This window comes from Zingiber officinale, chromosome 7B (assembly GCF_018446385.1).
Source record: "Zingiber officinale cultivar Zhangliang chromosome 7B, Zo_v1.1, whole genome shotgun sequence".
Taxonomy (NCBI): Eukaryota; Viridiplantae; Streptophyta; class Magnoliopsida; order Zingiberales; family Zingiberaceae; genus Zingiber; species Zingiber officinale.
Window position 1 is genome coordinate 28749160 of NC_055999.1, and position 19914 is coordinate 28769073.

The 19914-nt window shown below is 33.5% G+C and overlaps 1 protein-coding gene across 2 annotated transcripts; it reads right to left on the reverse strand.

Moving 5' to 3' along the window:
• Positions 1 to 3291: 3291 nt before the first annotated feature.
• LOC122005608 lies at positions 3292 to 6312 on the reverse strand. 2 transcript variants are annotated; one of them, XM_042560715.1, is made up of 9 exons: positions 6020 to 6312; positions 5849 to 5915; positions 5274 to 5684; positions 4785 to 5188; positions 4592 to 4691; positions 4456 to 4515; positions 4295 to 4381; positions 3979 to 4107; positions 3292 to 3771 (listed from the first exon to the last, which is right to left on the reverse strand). In XM_042560715.1, exons 1-9 carry the CDS (start codon positions 6295 to 6297, stop codon positions 3487 to 3489), a joined length of 1821 nt encoding a protein of 606 aa, XP_042416649.1. In that variant the 5' UTR covers positions 6298 to 6312; the 3' UTR covers positions 3292 to 3486. The 2 variants fall into 2 exon arrangements, with proteins under 2 accessions (XP_042416649.1, XP_042416650.1); XM_042560716.1 differs by having other exon boundaries at positions 6007 to 6146.
• Between the last annotated feature and the right edge of the window lie 13602 nt (positions 6313 to 19914).

Genomic DNA, 19914 nt, shown 5'->3' on the forward strand with positions numbered 1-19914 from the left:
GATATTCCCCTAATAGGGATCAAATCAGTTTTAGGTTAACTCATGACATAAATCCAAGAATATAGGTTTTGTCAGACGAAAAACCTTGATAACACCTTATTCTATGGTCATTTAATACTTCTTCTATGAATTTATTACCCGTTCACTCAAATGTACGACATGGAACTTTATGAATATAAGCCTCAAAATATGTTAAAATGCTAAGTGTTATTATTTTGCATACAATCAACCATTCTAGATCATCTTGGAATCCATCTTCATCTTCAATTGGTTCCTTCTCACAAAATGTATTTGAATCCGTTAAAGCACACTACCAAACATCCCAAGGCTCCATTAAGCTATATAAGTCATGAACAAAAAGCATGTATGAGATACCAAAAAAAAAAATATTGATTAACTTCGATAAAAATTGTATCATCTTTACCAGTCAAATAAGATTAAAGATTAAAAACGTAGCAAAACTACTAATAATGTCACAAAATTGGAAAACAAATCATCAACTTCAACTATTGAATTCCTCATATCACGGATACAAACCACTATCAATGGCATTAATTTTTTTTTTTTTGCTCATGTCATGATTATACTTTAGCCACTCCAAACGACAATCATTATCAAGTTGATTGAGAAAAATCACTCATATTTTTTTTTGCTCAACAAGTTACAAGTGTAACATCAAAGCTTAGTTTTATGTTCTATTCCAGGAACATTCTTTAATATCACCATTGCAAATTCAATGTCTTTTTCTATCGAAAGAGTGGAAGTTGTGGTGCTCTTATTTTCCAGATACTCTAAAAGAGAGTGAATATCTTCTTAGTGAGGCCGTTTCAGAAATTTTCTTCTTTTCTTTACCATCTTCTCCATTAGATTTTCTCTTTAGCGGTGACAAAGATGGAAACAAATATCATTACCCATATTACTTGTTCCTTTGATTCCAAAGCTTACATCATTCTCAATTTCCCTATCCTCATTATATTCACTATCATCGAAGCCAACATGCCCTTCAAAATCAAGAAAATCATCATTTTCCTTCATAACCTCATTATTGTCATCAACGCAATGCACAGTTTATTGGCTTGGTGCCCTTGCCCTTTTCCCGTGGTAGCAACACTAAAAAATAATTTATCATATCAAAACCACACAAGTGATAAATCTTTATTTCTAAATTTGATATACTCTCCATTTTCCTGCAATAATAAAGTATATTATTATCAATGAAAGAATAAACAATTTTATGCAAATAAAATTAGAAAAATTACACTAAGTTTTCTCTCCCACCATTCATCGGAGGCATCAAGTGAATTATTTGTAAGATTCCAACTAACTATGGTTTCCATGTGCATCAGCTTCTTGAATAATAATCAATCATTTTTCATGGAATTCCAATGGTTTCGAAGCTGCTTGTACACATAATGTTTTTCCAATTGCATCATTAAACTTTCTCACTTAGTTTTTCCATCCATTCATATTAAACTGATTATTTGATCGATTGCCTAGTAAAATTTCTTCTTCACACAAATCAACAAATTTCAGGGATAGAAATATAGTCCACTTTACATTTGAACGTCCTTCACTTTGTTGATTTGTTTTAGTTGAATTTTTACTTGTATTCTTACTCAAAGTTGGATTTGACGTGGCTCCTTTGTTTCTATTATCTTGATTTTCCATTTCCAAATTAAAAAAATATACCAAAAACCAAAAAAATAAATGAGGAATAGTATTAAAATCAAGAGCTTGGATAGGGGAATGATAAAACTAACAAGATGATATTGCTAATTTTTGCTGATTTACAATTCATGTTTCTATGCCACAATATAGTGTATGAGTTGTTTCTATGTGTTGGTCCAAATTAAGCATATTTAATCAAAATTTTATTGTTGATGAGAATTTGCAGCATTTCCCTTGGCAGCATAGTATCAAAAATGTTTATAGGAAATTATCATTTCTTACATGATATCTTCTCATTTAAGGATGCTAAAGCATACTCAATCAAAATTCTAAAATATTTTACAATGAAAATTATCTTCTCATAGTAGTCAAAATGTTTTTGAAGCCAAGAAATTTATAACTTACAGAAGCAAGAAGGTCGGGGCAAGCCAAGAGTCTTCTTGAAACTAAGATAAAGCTACAATTGGTGATCACACAACTTTCCTCATCCCAACGAGAATCCTCTCAACACACTAGTATGTTTTGGAAACTAAAGACCATGGAAAAATAATTTAGATAGACTCAATTATCTCTTAGGAGCCACCCTTCTTGCTTAGTGAAGAATTCAAAGTCATCTAATTGAAAATTTTCAAATTGATTGAACCATGGATACTTTTCTAATTTGGTGATGTACCATGAAAGTAGGCTTTGCAAAAATCCAACAAGAATTTCACCTTATAGATTTCATCGTATTTCTAGCTTCGTTGTTCCTATTTATCAATGATATATACTACTCCTCTCGAAGAGGTAAGTCTTCCCTATGCACTCACCTATCCAAGTTCCAGGAGACTTTAGGTTTTTATCCATACATAAAGGCACTTAACCATAAACTATAATAGACCTTCAAGGCATGAATCATAAGATCGAAAACTGGTACTTTCACAATTTACCAAACCGATTTGAAGACAAAAATAATATTGAAATCCGAGAAAAAATTGAACCAAAGCATATTCAATCAGGGATTACTATTTTTGCAACTACTACGAGAAAATAAGGATATAGAAAGAAATTTGATAGAAAAATCAAATTGTAACTATGCGTCGGAGAATTTCTGCACCGTAGAGAGAAAAATTGGAAAGGGGTGCCAACGGAGAAGATGACACAGCACTAGAAAAGAAGTCGGTGGGGGATAGAAAGCAACTTATAAATTCTAAAACAGCTTATTTTGACCATTTATAAGCTACTTGAAAAAAAAATTTTACCAAATAAATTTAAAGAACTTATAAGTTCCAAAGCTATTTTGGAGAGCTTATAAGCTCAGGCAAATACCCTCTTAAACTCAAAGTCAAATAATCTAAAACTTAAACTTAAAAAGATAGCATTACACTTAAGAGAGATTAAAATACTTAACCTCAAGTCTATAATAATCAACTAACCTAAAGCATAAAACTCCTCTATCGATTCATAATTTATTGTATGAAATTAAATTAAAGTGATACCATATAACCAACGAACATTGATTCATTAATTTGCAAAAATTGAGCTAGTTCAGTCCCAAACAAAAGATTAAGTTAAACCCCAACTAAACCATATTAGGCCATTCTAATGCTTATATCAAGGTTAATTAGGTCGACAAATCCACAATTAGGTAAACCCTTTACTTCTAGCTAGGGGCAAGAGATTTATATACCAAATTTCTACAAGCTCAATTGAATGTTCTCAAAGATGGACAACTCCAGCTCTTACCTTCTTACAATTAATAAAAAATGTCAAGAATTAAAGAGCAAAATAAAGAAGAAAGAACAAATCAAACTCTTCAAACCAATTCACCAGCAATTCCTACCATGCAACTTCTCTTGACAGAAGGTATCTGAAGTTGGAGTTATATGGCTGCCATTCAAAAACTTTGCTGGATGATCTGGATTTCGGAAAATTCCCGGAGAGATGATGATGAACCATGTCGACCAAAGCTTGTGTGCTTAGTGCCATCTCCTTGGCATACAAATCCACAATCTTTGGAACAATGATCTTCTCTTCCTTGCAAATCCTGGCGGTTGCTTGAATATACTCTTCTTTTGCAGCTTCCAATTGTTGAAACACTCTCTTGGGGCTATATACTCGGACCTAAAGAGAAGGATCACGTATCAAGAGGGTTTTGAATTCAAATCGCAGAATGACAGAGCTAATTTGCAAAGTCTCAGTGAACTCTTGCTACTACTTAATATCAGCAATTAGTCAAAAATTAACATGGAAAATGCAAGAGGATGTCCAAGTTCACCATCAGTAATTACTACAATGAAAACCAATATTGATGGGGTGTGGAATGTTTACTGGAGGATCGGAGTAACTGCCAGAACACAGTGCGAAATGAAGAAGAGGCTCTTGTTGTTCGATGGCATATCCGTGCCAACGATCTCCAACCTTGTTTTTGAATCTTGAGTGGAACAGTGATTGAAGCCCCTGACATCATAGAAGGGTAACTTGTGAGATTATTGGAGTGCATATCAAAATTGTGGTCAAGAAAGTTGTTACTCTTCATATTTTAAACAAGATTAGATGTTCAGTACTGTAATTCAAAAGTATGCAATGCCATAGTTTTGTTCCAAGTGACAACAGTAAGGGGGAAAAAAGAAACTATGTGGCATACTTGTCGAGGACAATGTGTGCGGCAACAAAGAATGGAACCTCGTATGACGGCTGCATTCACTACACAATTACCAATTGTGCAACTCGCCTAGAGAAAACAAGAACAAGATGAATGCTTAACATCAACGAGTCGAAATTACTTAGCTAATACGACCATGGTACCTTGACAAGAAGGGAAGCCTTACTCCTGTTATCTTGTGGAATTCCACATTCTACATATGCCTTTATAAAGAACATGAACATGTGAGGAAAGTATATCGTATAACTATTTCGTAAGTGGACCGAGGTTTATGCTTACATGCATCACCAAGGCATTGTGTATATTAACCCAAAAGGCTAGCTTATCCTCATGCTTCATCTTCATTGGATCTACCATTTTTAGTCGGCCAAGAACTGACCTGAAAATGACAATAATTTCAATGACAATCTAAAATATTCAAGACTAGTGTTCTAGTTTGTGGTGTATCGGTGCTGAATTCAAGTGAACTAACTTATAATTCTGTAGCATGTCTTCAACACCCCTCAGTCTCCATGGATCCCTACTAATTGAAGGCACCTCCACAATGCAAGAATCAGTTTGTGCTCCACTGAGTTCTGTGAGTCCCTTGGCTTGGAAAGCATTGATCAACCAGGAATCGAAGGCCCGGTGCTTATGGATCGGACTATTTTTCTGTTGTATCGGAGAAAGAACACTGACCGATGAAGGCAAGGAAACAGGAGATGATGGTGGACCATGACAAACCATAGGAGGATCAGCAAGTTTGCAGAGCATGACACTCATGCATCTCACCATTTGTTCTGAAAGCCTATTCGGTGTCTCCGGGACATGATCATCAATATTGGCACCAAGATATTCTGCTAAGCTTATCGCCCTTGAAGCATGATTCTTCTCTTCCTGATCAAACAAAACAGGGAAGTAAAAAAACTTGAAACCCAAAATAGTGTTATCTGCTGAAGAACAAAGATTGACATCTTTTTGCCTTGTGAAACGATAGCGGTGGCGAATGGCACGAGTAAGCAGCTGTTGCCAAACTTTCATTGGAAGATGACATCCATGACGAACAAGTTGCCCTTTGTGAGAACAACACGCTGCTGCATTGATCATCATCTTGAGGTACTAGTTTTATAGTTGAATTCTGATTCATCGTTTCACGAAACGATAGATGCTTTGTTCCTTCTTTCCTTGATGATGCCCTTAGTGTTGAGTCATGTTGAATCACCTTGGAGTCATAATTCCGCACACTCGAGCTAGACAAAGTGAGCACTTGGTGATCGAAAGCCCTTCGATAAAGTGATAACAGATACTGCTCCAGATACATAACCTCTAATTCCAATAAGGCAATCTCCCTAACCAATTCCTCAGTGTCTGGTTCTGCTATACTCATGATGTCCTAGTTAAAATAAAAACTCTAGTTAAGGTAGATCTGAAGTGGAAAAGTTACATCTCCTACTTGAAGCAGAATTATCACAAACAGATTATGAACCAAGAACTATAGAAGAACTGAACAGAAACACTATTAAAATCAAAATTCCAAGAAAAAACTAAGTAAAATACCTGCGAAGAACTAACTGATCTGGCTGTGGAACCAAACTGCAGCTCCATGTTTGTCTTGTCAGAATCACTGTAATAAAGGAACACAAGGAGATAAATATGTACCAGTGAACAGTGGATTAACTCAAGGAGAGACGATGAGAGTGTTTGAGAATCTGAACTTGGGTGACTTGCCTTCCCTCAGTCTTCATCGCCATGCAATGCTGCAGGCAAACACTGCGATTGCCACCTAAAGCTTTTCTGGCTTTGGATGTAAAGGGAAAGATGGTACTAGACTGACAGGACCACTGAGCAAACTCATCTGACGCAGGAGTGAAAATTGTGGGATTAAGAAACCTGGTCCGTGGATTTAATTGCCAGAGAGTGTGAAGATCAGGATGAGAGAAGGTAGGACAGAGAACAAATAGGAAAAGCCACATATCATTCAGTAACTGACAACACTCTAATGGCATAATGTGTTTACTTCTTCTTGCACTGTTCTTGAGATCTGAAGAGAATCATGGACCTTTGAACCAGCATTCAAATGGAATCGATGAGGAGAAACACTTTTATGATGTTTTTTTTTGTGAGATTGAACCACCAGAAAATTGGTGTCAAAAGGAAAACTAAATGTATGATTCCTTTTAAGTAGCTTGATATGGCCAATTGCCTAGTCGAATTGATTGGCAAGTTCATTGGAGCAAGGTTGTGTAGTGCTTAAATTAGTAGCTTTCTTTATGGAATAGAGTTCGCCTAATCAACTTGTTCAGATAGGTTCACTTGGTCAAGTGGATTAGTATGATTAAGCCATTCAAGCTGGTTAGAATATTTTTTTTTACAAGGATATTCAAGTACTATAGTTCATTTTGGATACACAGCTCATGAACCAACAAGCATGAACAATGAATTCTGGAATCAAACAGAGGAATTCCTGTTTTTGTTCCATTATTGATTCAATGAATGATAGATAACGCATTATGAGGCACCATAATGGCAATGAATAATGGTCCAATATTTCATGCAAAATAATGATATTTTGCAAATAATAGCACTGCAGAAGAATGGCATGAACGAAGAAGAAGATAATAGACAACAGGAGAAAGGAGAGCAAAGAAAGAGGAGGAAAATTATGAAGAAAATAAAAAGTGAAAGCGTTTAGCATTCGCAGCAAAACACGTCCAGCAAAAGCCCTGTTTTCACCACCTTTCCAACAAAAACACAAGTTTTTTTTATTCATAAAAAGGCAAAGGCAAAGCCACCAATTAAAATCTCGTGAATCACAAGGGAGCTTTCTAAAGGCCGGGAGTTAGGCAAAGAGGTCAAATGCTTTTAGTTTGAGCACTGCTCCATGTCGCCCACTGGCCAGTCAACTCGCCTGCTCCATGAAACACTGCTATGCTTTAGCTTTTATGATCGGATTAATTCTAGAGATTAGGAAATCGTGAAGTATAGATAGATTCTAATTGACGGCCTAGGGTGTAATATGCTCTGGATGTGATTTAAATTCTTGTTACCTAAAAAATTCATCTCACCTTTTACTATCTCACCATGGCGCGGGGGCATGCTATGCTTTTACTTAAAACATAATTTGGAAGCTCAAGTTACTACAAAGATAGTTATAGTTGTCGATCCAATTGATTTTTTGGGATGAAAGAATACAAAGTAGATGAAATTCTATTTTGTTATTTGTCACGAAGTCGACTTATTTCTTCTTACTCCATAAATGTTCTTCTTTTTCAGCTCTGTGTTAATCTATGGGTGTTACAAAACTATATTTAATAGTAAGCAATATATCGATATATGTTTTAAAGAATAGCTCCATTATCTTTTTTTCATATCACGAAATCCCCCTCGAACTTCAATGGATGAATGCTCACTCTGGCCATCTTGTTATTTTAGTTGGTAGTTATTCCTTCTAAAGTAATACCAATTGTTGGTCTCGGTTAACCGACAAGAGAAGAGTGAATAGCTTGCAAGCTAGAATTAAAACTTTTGTTACTGTTGATCTTAGCAAGAACACATTTCATTAGTTAAAGACAATAAAAATGTTAACTAAAAAGAAGAGGAAAACATTTACTTGGTTTGCAACTAAGAAAATTGCTAATCCAAGGTGATGAAAAACTCCATGAGAACTAGGACTCTTTTTATATCTCACTGGTTGAACTAGCAGTTTGCTAATGTAGTAAATCCCAGACATCTGGAATTGGTCCGGGTACCTGGATGTGGTCATCTCAATCCATTCCGCAATGACTCTTCGTCAATGACTTATCGGCTTCCGGATGTCTGGACCCGGTCTGAGCGCCTGGAGTCTGCTAATGTGGACTCTAGCTCTGATCCTCTTCGCAATGGATCACTGACATGGTTGGGACATCCCTAGTACTTGGACCTGGTCCGGGCGCTTAGAGTCCGCGCGCTTGGACCTGGTCCAGGCACTAGAGTCAACTCAAGTTGACTTATCTAGTTGCTTGGGTGATCTTCTAGCCATCCAGAGTTGAGCTCACCCGAACCTTACTCTAGCCTTCTCCTCAAGCAATCTTCTTTCTGGCTTCTCGTCCCTCAAAAGCACTATGCCGATGTACTCTTCTCAGCTCATCGTCCCTCGAATGCACTGAGCTCGTTAACTCACTTCTCGTGTCATCCTTCTCGCTCGCTACGTCTTCTGCTCAACTTCTTGTGCTTCTAAATCTCTGCATACTTAGACACAAGGTATCAAACTGCATAGTCTAACTTAACTCGGCTGATCACATCAAAACAAACCCAAGGTACTTACAATTTCTCCCTTTTGATATACATCAACCCAAATTTAGTTAAGGTTAAAACAAATAATAAAACAATTTAATCAAATAACTATTCAATTATTATAAGAAAAAATTGCAATCAATTCAATTAAAGAATATTAAATTATATACATTCCTGGTAACTTAATCCCTATTTTTCTCTCCTTTATCACATCAAAAACAATAGGAAAATAAAAAAATTAGAAAAATATTGATAATTTTTCTAGGGGTTTGAAATATAATTTTTTAGTAATATATCTTTTTTTAAAAAAATAATTTTCTAAGAAATAATTTTCAAAGAAATAATTTTTAATTGATTAATTCAAATATTTTAAAAAAAAATTTAAAAATTATTTTAAAGTGTCAAAAAATTCTAATTTTTTTATCAATTATAATAATAATGATTTGAAAATATTATAAAAATTTCAAGTACAGAATATTTTTATTTTAATTGTAATAAATATTTTTAAAAAATTATAGTTATTTTTTAAACTAAATTTTTAAAAATATTTAAGAGTTCTAAAAATTTGTCTGATTTTTCTACATATTTCTAATACGATAATATATTTTTTAAAAATCAAGTTTTTCAAAATTAAATTCTAAAAATTTTTAAATTATATTTTTCGATCAAAATTTACAAAAAATATATATTTGTCTAAAAATCTTGAAAAGTTTTGTTTTCTAATGAAGACATAATTTATTATCACATAAAAAATTATGTTTTTGAAAAATTAATTTTCAAGACACGTTTAATCATTAAAATTTATTTTTTAATATAAGAATTTTACAAATACTATATCAATCAGAAAATTTTAAAAATATTTATGAAAATAGATAATCCATTTGTGCATGAGATAAAAATTAAAACCAAAATAGGTGTATGAAGCAATTTATTAAAAAAATTTAAGTATGAATATAATAATTATTATAATAATTACAGGGATAAAAAATTTTAGGCTATAGTTTATAATAGATTTACAAATGCAAAATAAATTTCTACCTACTAAATTTATCCGAAATTTTCTTGGAATATAATTTCTAAAAAAAATTATAATTTAACCCCGATGATTTTTTAAATATTAATAAGCCCTATATTATTTCTAAAATTTGGAATTGATAAAGAATTTGTGCATGCATCATTCATTTTCAATAATTTTATTTGTTCTTTCAAATTTGAATTTTTCATTTGAATTTTATCAAAATGTTCTAATGGACATGTTTTAGCTAAGTTTATTTTTAATTCATTATTGTCATTTTAAAAATTCATACATTTAGTTCGTAACTTACATAGAGATTTAGATAACATCGGTATTGCTTCATAAAATTGATCAGGAGGTAAGAGTCGTATCTCACTTACTGTGTCAGACTCGTAATTTGAAGCTTTCCTTTCATCCATGCTCTTGATGCTCATCTCGGATAAGGTTTCATCTTCTTCTTCTTTTTGGTGACTTGCCATTAGTGTAAGTCCGGCGTATGCTTCAACTTTAGATTCTGATGACATTTTATCCCACGTAGCTTTAAGGTTCTTGTGCTTCAATCATCTTGGTCATTTATCTTATTTCTTGCTTTTGAGTTTTGGACAGTTATCCTTAATGTAAAATATCGTAAAAGAGCGAATCACCATAAGGGAATTTTTCAAAATTTTTAGAAATTTTTTTGAAAATTTTCGGAGACCGTATGACTTCGGTTACAGGGATAAAAATTGAGCTTCGGGAAAATCTGTTTAGGCTATACCCCATTTAAGCGAGGAAATGTTGGATTATTTCTTTTTTATTTTCCTTTTCTTTTTCTTATTTTTCCTTCCCCGAACCCATGCCCTAGACCTTGACGTCGCCCCCCTCCTCCCTCGCACCAAGCCTCCTCTCACGTCGATCTCTACCCTAACCACACACGGCGGTTTCTTCTTCCCAAGCGTACAAAACCCGTGCCCGATCACTCCTTCCTCTTTCTCCTCTCTGCCCCGATGAGAACTTCCTTCCCTTCTTCTTCTCTTTGTTCTCACGGACGACTCGACGAAACTTCTTTTCCGTTCGTCGTCGACGCCAATCCACACCGTTGCGTCTTCACCGCCGACCAGGGGTACGGTTGTCGGGTTGTCCTCCTCAGTCGGTGGTGTTCCCGTAAGCCTCAGCGCCAAACCTTTCTCCTGATCCTTCTCCTCTTCCTCTGGCGGCGTTGTGCCCTAGTTGGATCTGTCTAGTGACGACTGTGTGGTGAGGTAACAGCCTTGTCTTCACTGTTTTTCTTCAATCCTCTTCTCGGTTCACCGATCCTTCTCTGTTCTTGATCCTCAATTTATTTGTGGCTGAATTAGGTCACGAATTGGAGACGTTGGGGATCAGTGAGTTGTGCTTGGGCTATCGGGTAGAGACTAGAGGGGTTGATGCTTGATCAGTGACCTCCTGCTTGATCCGATTGATTCCAGTGAGGTATAGTGTTCTGTGGATTTGAAATTGTGATGTGGGTTGCTCTTTGATCCAACAGCTCACCTTGGTTTCGGCAGGACCTCCTTTCGGTAGCAATCTTATTGGCTGAGCTTGAGGTATGGTGTAGTAATTTTGATACATGATGTTGATGAATTAGGTTTATGTGTTGAATTAGGTATGAGGTAGACTTCATGATTAGTATAATTGATTTAGGTTTGGATTATTAATCTAACGAGTTGATTGGGGATTAGGTAACTAACCCTAATTAACCGTTAAATTTAATTTAGGTAGGTTGAGGTTTATGGTTTAGGGGTTTTCCCTAAATTGTTCTTGAGGATTTTTATTTAGCTATTCATTTGAATTGTAGCTAAATAAAAATGTATATATATTGGTGACACAGGACTTTGACACGAGATGAGTATCTTGACGTTGGATTTGGACCGGATTGGATCCTCTTATTGGAGGCGGGTACCTTGACTTATCTATTTTGATATGTCATTTGATATGCTTAGTAGTTTTTAACAAGTAGTAATAATTATGTTTCTTATCTGCATTGGTTTGTCACTACTGGATACATATTACATGCTTATTTTGCTTACTTGTTATGCATTCCATGTTAGTACCCACATGATTTTATATGCTTATAGAGGTAGTAACATAACCATGTCTTATTATGTTTAGGACCTAGGTTTTTATACCTTATTTGACCTGTGTACGTAGACCATTGATTTAATCCATTTGCCCTATGATACACCTTATGTAGAGATGGATAGGATCAGGATATTTCCATGCTTTGTGTCATGCACCATCTCGCATGATTGCATGTTGTGCGATAGTCAACTCCATTATTGTTGAGCGCATCACCAGTTACATAGATCTGCACATACCACCACTCATGGGTTAGTAGTATGTCAGGTAGGGTGTGTGGCAGTTCTGTTGTTAGGCTCCGCTGGTCCGGTGACTCAGCGTGGTAGCCGGCAGACAGTTCTGCTCTGTTAGGCTCCGCTGGCCTGGTGACGCAGCGTGGTAGCCGACGGACAATTTTACTCTGTTTGGCTCCGTTGGTCCGCTCATGGGTAGTGTGACGCAGCGTGGTAGCCGGCAGGGATCCCTCTCTGGACTTGCTCAGGGAGATGAGAGCATTGAGCTCCCCCACTTATGATTTGGGGTAAGGAGGATAGGTGTACTCCAACAGCATCCCGTCCACTCGGTCACTTAGGAGCAGTGATGACAGAGTGCACGGTTGTTACAGCCCTACCCACTTGGTCTCACCATCGTATGTGAGACAGCTGACTGACAGTAGGGGTGACCAGGAAATGTCATTGGCATCATAAGCATTGATGCATTTATTGCTTGTGTTTGCTGCACTTATATGTTGCATATTTGGTGGATGCATATGTTTGACATGCATACAGGATTTCTATACCTCTCGGTCTATTATCCTTACACCAGGTCCTAGTTAGTACAGTTTTTCTCCTATTTATTTCAGTTTACATTTATCATTCCTATATCAGGAGACTGTATGCATAATTATTGCTATTAGTTATTTTTACTATGCATGTCAGTAGTTACCCGCTGAGGAGTTGACTTACCCCGTTGTTATTGCTATTTTCAGGTTGAGGCTGTCCGGAGAGTTCCAATCGCTAGTCCCCCTGCAGATCGCGAGGATATTTATTTGGTCATTTGGTTTTCTTATGATGTTATATAGACTACGTTTTAGACTTGTACTAGTTTTGTTCTATGGATTACTGTATGGTCTTTTATTTGTCGATGGATTTCTTTTTTATATTTATTTGGATATGTTCTACTACATGTCTGCCTGGAAGGTAGAAGAGGTGAGTTGATTTTATTTACGTCGTTGTGTTTTGAGCTTTATGGGTGTAGTTGAGTAGGATATAAGTTTTGAGCTTTATGGGTGTAGTTGAGTAGGATTTTTGAGATTGTTTTTCCTTATCGTTGTTTCCACTTAGGAGGTAGTTTTTTTTTCTATTAAACTGTGTGGGTGTTTTCTTATTATTTTATATATATATATATATATATATATATATATATATATATATATATATGTTTCCGGCCGTGTTGGCCGAGATATCTGAATTATTGTAGGAAGTTTCAGATTGTCACCCGTACAAGGGAGATGTTGCCAAAATTTCTTCTGGCAGGGACTATCCCAGGGGTGTGACAATTTATTTGGTATCAGAGCCAAGTTTCGGATGCTTGGTTTTCGTATTTTGGTTTTGCGTGTTAATCTGATACCAATTTATTTATCAGAGCCAGGTTTGCAATTCAAACTGGGTACTTTCGGATTTGTACGGATTTTCGTTATGATCATGTTTCGGAATTTCGTTTTGGATTTGTACGGATTTCCATCAATTTTCTCATACGGGATTGTGAGGTTATATATGGGGACTCGACAGCGACGGAACATCTCCAGACGACAAATAGGTATAAAGGTAATTTTATAATTTTTATACTTGTAGTAATATCTAAGTTATAACTTAACAGATATGAGGAGATCTACACGTGCAACTGCGTCGAGACGTGGTGCTGGACAACCACGTAAGAGGACTTTGGAATCTCTAGACTTGTCAAAGATGCCTACTAGGGTTGAGCCTGTCGGTCAGGGACAGACTCAAGATACTACCGGTGCGTCGGGCTTTCAGACTCCGGTGGCTTCGTTGGAGGTACCCACCCATACTATACACATTGTGTTGGATCGTGAGAGTTTGATAGAGGGGGGGTGAATATCGATTCGAAAAATAGCGTTGAAAAGAGTTAAGTGCAGCGAAATTTTTAAGAGAACAGACACAGTAATTTTACTTCGTTCGGAGCTTGTGACGACTCCTACTCGAAGGCCCGTACTCCGTGAGTACTTTCGTTGGGCAATCACTATCAATTCGAATGATGATTACAAAATAATTAAGTACAAGAATTGACAGAAATAAAATACCGACAAGAGAAGAAGAATTAGACTTAAGAAAGCGCTTTGTCGGAATAGCCTCTTGGCATCGCAGAAGCGTAGAGTAGCAGAGCAAGCAGTATATTCTCAGTTCTGAATTGATATATGAAGCTCCACCCCTGGGGATTCTTTTATATGCTGCTCCGGGCGTTTGGATCCCTTTCGGGCGCCCTGGTGCGACGTGGCAAGTCTAATCAACGAACTCCACGTGGCAACGACTCGGCTTGGATAAAACTTGCCTCCGAGCGCCTAGATCCCTTCCGGGCGCCCGGACCCCTCTTCTCCAGAAACTCCTTCTCCTGCAAGAAAAGGTTAGTTCAAGGCAAATATACCCTGCAACACAGATTGTTAGCACAGTCTTATAGATAAGCAAAGTGAGTATGAATTAGCAAAAAGAGTATGACTTAGATTCCGTCTTTCCGAGACCGGAATCTAGTCACGATCTTGACTTAGATATCCAAAATGGATCTAAGCCGGATCGACGCCTAATGTTCCCTTCCCGGGAATGCGTCCTCGCAGTCACTCCCCTCCAGTGACTTACCTCACTTACCTGCCAGACGTCCGGTCAACCCGTCGACCCGTCTGGAGTTCGTGCCAGCTATCCGGTCAGCCCGTCGACCTAGCTGGACTTCGTGCCTAAGAGTCCAGTCAGCCCGTCGACCTGCTTGGACTTCGTGCCAGCTATCCGGTCAGTCCGTCGACCTAGCTGGGCTTTGTGCCAGACATCTGGTCAGCCCGTCGACCTGTCTGGACTTCTCCTGCACACTCGATCAAAGTGTTAGACAATAACAAGTTAACTTAACATGATTTATCATTTATCAAAACCTGAGTTAGACCGTCAGTTCTACCCGCACCAACAATCTCCCCCTTTTTGATGGAATGACAACCTGGATAAGTTAGTGAAACAGATGCAAGAAAAAGCAAGTAAAAAAAATGAGTAAATGGTTTTTAAGTTAAGTTTTGTGTTTTCAAATTGGTTTAGCTAACTTAGCCACCTAACCTAGCCCCCTTTGTCATTCATCAAAAGAACTAACGTCAAGTAAAAATAATGTCAAGTTAACCTAGGGGAGTTTTAAAATTAAAAGATAGTTTTAAAGAATAGCTGATTTATAACTTAGTAACTTTGAAAAAAAAATTTAAGTTTGCAAACAACACTTTCAAGTAAAATCAAATTTTAAGAGCTAGATTTTTAAATTCAATTTTCAAAACTAAGTTAAATCTAATTTTCAAAATCAATTTTCAATAAAAAATAAAACCCAATTCTTAAAGACAACTTTGTTTACTTAGTTGTATAAGAGTTAGTTTTCAAAAATAGGTTTAAGAAATTTTTAAGAACACATTTTTCAAACACAAATTTTAAAATATTTTAAATAAAGAGAAAATTTTAATTAATTCCTCCCCCTGAGCCTGACATTAATTAAAATATTATTTACAAATTTATCTCTGTATCCTTGATATAATTATTTATTTGAGTTTGATTAATCAATAATTAATATTAGATTCAGGCACTTAAGCTTCAGTTTAAGGTTTAATAAGATAAACTTTATTAAAAAACAGTTGGCCATTATCAATAATTTATTGATTGATTTAATAATTTAATACTTAATAAAATAATTTAAATTTCATATTAATTGATTGAGTTGGTCAATGAAAGTGTTAGTTATAATTATTATTATTTTTATTTACTTCCTTTTAAGTGGGATTAATTTAGTTTGAAGTTAGCATGAAGTTAAAATTATTAGACACAGTTAAGTAAGGTTTAATTCAAATCAATTTTAGTTCTCAAATGAAGTTCAACTTAAACAATTAAGTTCTTCTTATTAATTACATAATTAAGTTTAAAGTTAAAGTTAACGAAATTTAAGTTTTTAAGTTAGATGTCTAAGTTTTAAATGAATTTAAAAGAATTATTATTATTTTTAAGGGATTTCTAACAGGATTTCTAAAATAGTGTTTAAAAGGATTTTAAAATGATTTTTATAATTATTTAATGGCAATTAAAATACGTTCAATTCAGTTTTGATTTTAGATTTAAATTAATATCAGTGATTAATTTAGGTTTAAGTTTTAAGTTTTAAGTTAATTTTTTTTAAAATTTTAATTGTAATTTCAATATTAAGTTTTAATTTAAGTTTTAATTTTCAGTTAGGTTAAATTAAAAATAATTTTAAGATTAAAATAATGTTTAAAAAAAAATTTAAAATCTAAATAATACTTTTTAAAGTTTAAATAATCAATAAGAATATTTTTTTTAAGTTAACAAAATTTTATTAAAGTGAAAAATAATATTAAGAAGAATTTTTCAAAATGATTTATAAAAGATTTAATTTTTAAAAGACTTTTTTTTTTAAACTGATTTTTGAAAGAGTTTAAAAGTAATTTTTAAATAATTTTTAAAATGGTTTTTTAAAAGAATTTTTAAATATATTTTTTAAAAATAATTTCTAAAATATTTTTTAAATGAAAAAAAATTTAAAATAATTTTTAAAATGATTTTTCAAAGAGTTTTTTAAATAATTTCTAAAATAAGTTTCAAAATAATTTTTAAAATGATTTTTAAAAGAGTTTTTAAATAATTTTTAAAAGAATTTTTAAAAGAGTTCTAAAATTTTTTTTTAAAAAAATAAAATAATTTTTAAAAGAGTTTTTAAATAATTTTTAGAAACAATTTTTAAAATATTTTTTCAAAGGTTTTTTAAAAGAGTTTTTAAATAATTTTTAAAATAATAATTTTTAAAAGAGTTTTAAAATAATTTTTTTTAAAAAAAATTAAAATGATTTTTAAGAGTTTTTAAAATGATTTTTATAAATAATTTTTAAAATAATTTTCAAAGTTTTTAAAGGATTTTTAAAATAGTTTTTAAAAGGATTTTTAAAATAGTTTTTTAAAAAGATTTTTAAAATAATTTTTAAAATAGTTTTTAAAAGGATTTTTAAAAGGTTTGTAAAATATTTTTTTTTAAAAAAAAAAATTAAAAGAATTTTTAAAAGTTTTTATAGTATTTCTAAAATAATTTTTAAAATAGTTTTTTTAATGAATTCTTAAAATAATTTATTAAGGAATTTTTAATGTAATTTTTAAGATAAAGTTTTAAAGAATTTTTAAAATCGTGTTTTTAAAGAATTTTTAAAATAATTTTTAAAGAATTTTCAAAATAGTTTTTTTAAAAAAAATTTAAAAGAGTTTTTAAAAGTGTTTTTAAGTTAAAATAAATTTTTAAGTTAAAATTTATTTTTAAGTTAAATTAATTTTAATGTAAAATTTTTAAGTTAAAAAGAATTTTAATTTTAATTTTAAAATGTTAATTTAATTTAATTGATTTAATTAAATTTACTTTAATTTAGTCAATTTAATTAATTTCATTTAGGTCCTTATTCATCTCACCCGATCTGTGTTTTCAATCAGGGAATCCTATAATTTTGTGAGATGAATTAGGTTCAATTTTAGGGTATGTTTTTAACTTGTGTTAGATTCAGGTTTAGCTTTGGGTTCAACAAATAGGCGTTCTTTGGATAAACTTCTGGGCTATGGTGAGTCACTTGGACATCATTAAAGTAACCATGCCTTCGAGGTTTTCCAAATAGTCCTATCCACTAGACTTAGTACAAAACCTTGGTCTAACTGGTTAGGATCCATAAAGGGTAGCTTCGGTCAATTCCACTTAGCCAAATGTATCAGGTCGAAGTCATATCTTCCTAGACATGCATAGACTAAGCTTCCCTAACTTACTATTATCCAAAATTTCACCAGTACCATTTTTCAAGTTAAACTTGAACCCTTTTTAACTAGTCCTAATTACCCTATCGAGTTTGTTTGTTTGGGTTACCCTGTCGGGTACGTTAGTTTTGGAGGTGCCAGCTATTCTGGAGCCTCCCCTGAATTATTGGTCTTTAATTTTTATTTCTTGGTTTATGTTTATTTCTTTTAGAGTTAAATTTTAATGTTTAATTTGTAATTTGAATTTAAATTTTTAATTTTGAATTAATTAAATTGATCAAATTATCTTTCTTTAAAAGAGTATATTTAATATTTAAATTTTCTTTCAATTTTAATTTTATTGAGTTAATAGAATTATCTTTCTTTAATAGTTTAGTTTTAAAGTTTAAGTTTTTATTTATTTTTAAATTTGAATTAATTAAATTCTTTGAATTATATTTCTTTAAAGGTATATCTTTTAGCTTTTTATTAATTGTTAATTTTGAATTTTCTATATTATCTTTGTTTAATATGTTATCTTTAGCATTTAGTTTTAAGTCCGTAAAATGTAGCTTTGATTTTATCAGTGTGTTTGATTTTATCCTTATATTTTTTTTACCTTTTAAGTTGATATAATCAGTAAAATTTATTAGATAAGTTTTATCTTTAATATTTAATTTATTAATTAGATTATCTCGAGTTTGGATAGGATTTTCTAGATTAATATTGTCTAGATTATTAAATAACTTATTAATTTTATCTAGATCAATATTGATCTTGTCATCCTTTTTGTTTGAATTTTCAAATTTGTTTAGATTTAAATTTAAATTTTTAGGTTTATTAATTTTTAGATTTTTTGTATAATCTAAATTAATTATATCTGTTTTATCAGAAAATATCCTAAGGGTATTTTTGCAAGTATTGTCATGTACACTATTTTCACATATACTTTCAGAAATATCCAAATGCACAATTTTTAAACTACTATTATCAGGGGTATTTTGATAAATATTACTAACCTTGAGCGCAACCCCTAATTCAGTAGGCTTTTCGATTGGATATAACCCGAGTTTGGATTCGATTTTTACTTGATCCTCGAGCTCCATCGGCTCCTTGTGAAGTTTGATCAATTGGGTCCAAAGTTCATGTGCATCTTTGTACTTTTTTACTCTGCATAAAACACTATTAGGTAAAACATTACAAATGATTTTACTTACATTTGTGTTTAGTTCTGAGTTCTGAGAAGGTTTTCTCAATATCAGCCAATAATCAAAGTGTACGCTTCCTAAGAAGCATTCCATTAATCGCTTCCAATAGTTGAAATCTTGATCGTATGGTGGTGGTTCGTGGGAGTTCCGTCCTTCTTGAAGAGTCATTATTCTCAGAGAAACAGAAAAAAAATCCCAAGACTTGGTCTTGGATTAGCAGTGCTAAAAAAAATAATATTTCACTATTTTCGAAAAAAATAATAAAATATTATTAAAATATTAATAAAATAAAATATTTTAAAAAAATATTATTTCAAAATTTTGAAAATGTAATATTTTTTAAATACTAAACAATGATGAAAAGATGGCGATGTATTTTTCAAAAACCGTTTTGGAGGGAAAAACGACCCCCCTTTGCTTGATTGGTGGTTGCACCAAATCAGAGCGGTACCTGCTCTGATACCACTTGTTGGATCGTGAGAGTTCGATAGAGGGGGGGGGGTGAATATCGATTCGAAAAACAGCGTTGAAAAGAGTTAAGCGCAGCGGAATTTTTAAGAGAACAGACACAGTAATTTTACTTTGTTCGGAGCCTGTGACGACTCCTACTCGAAGGCCCGTACTCCGTGAGTACTTTCGTTGGGCAATCACTATCAATTCGAATGATGATTACAAAATAATTAAGTACAAGAATTGACAGAAATAAAATACCGACAAGAGAAGAAGAATTAGACTTAAGAAAGCGCTTTGTCGGAATAGTCTCTTGGTGTCGCAGAAGCGTAGAGCAGCAGAGCAAGCAGTAGATTCTCAGTTATGAATTGATATATGAAGCTCCACCCCTGGGGCTTCTTTTATATGCTGCTCTGGGCACCTGGATCCCTTTCGGGCGCCCAAGGCTAATCAGCGAACTCCACGTGGCGACGACTCGGCTTGGATAAAACTTGCCTCCAGGCGCTCGGACCTCTGGGCGCTCGGATCCCCTCCGGGAGCCTGGACCCCTCTTCTCCAGAAACTCCTTCTCTT

Coding starts and splice junctions, on each gene's coding strand:
- LOC122005608 (XM_042560715.1), bottom strand. CDS start 6,297: ATGCCATTAGAGTGTTGTCAGTTACTGAATGATATGTGGCTTTTCCTA. Junction 4,692..4,784: donor GACATGCTACAGAATTATAA/GTTAGTTCACTT, acceptor TGTCATTTTCAG/GTCAGTTCTTGGCCGACTAA. Junction 4,382..4,455: donor AGGCTTCCCTTCTTGTCAAG/GTACCATGGTCG, acceptor TGTTTTCTCTAG/GCGAGTTGCACAATTGGTAA.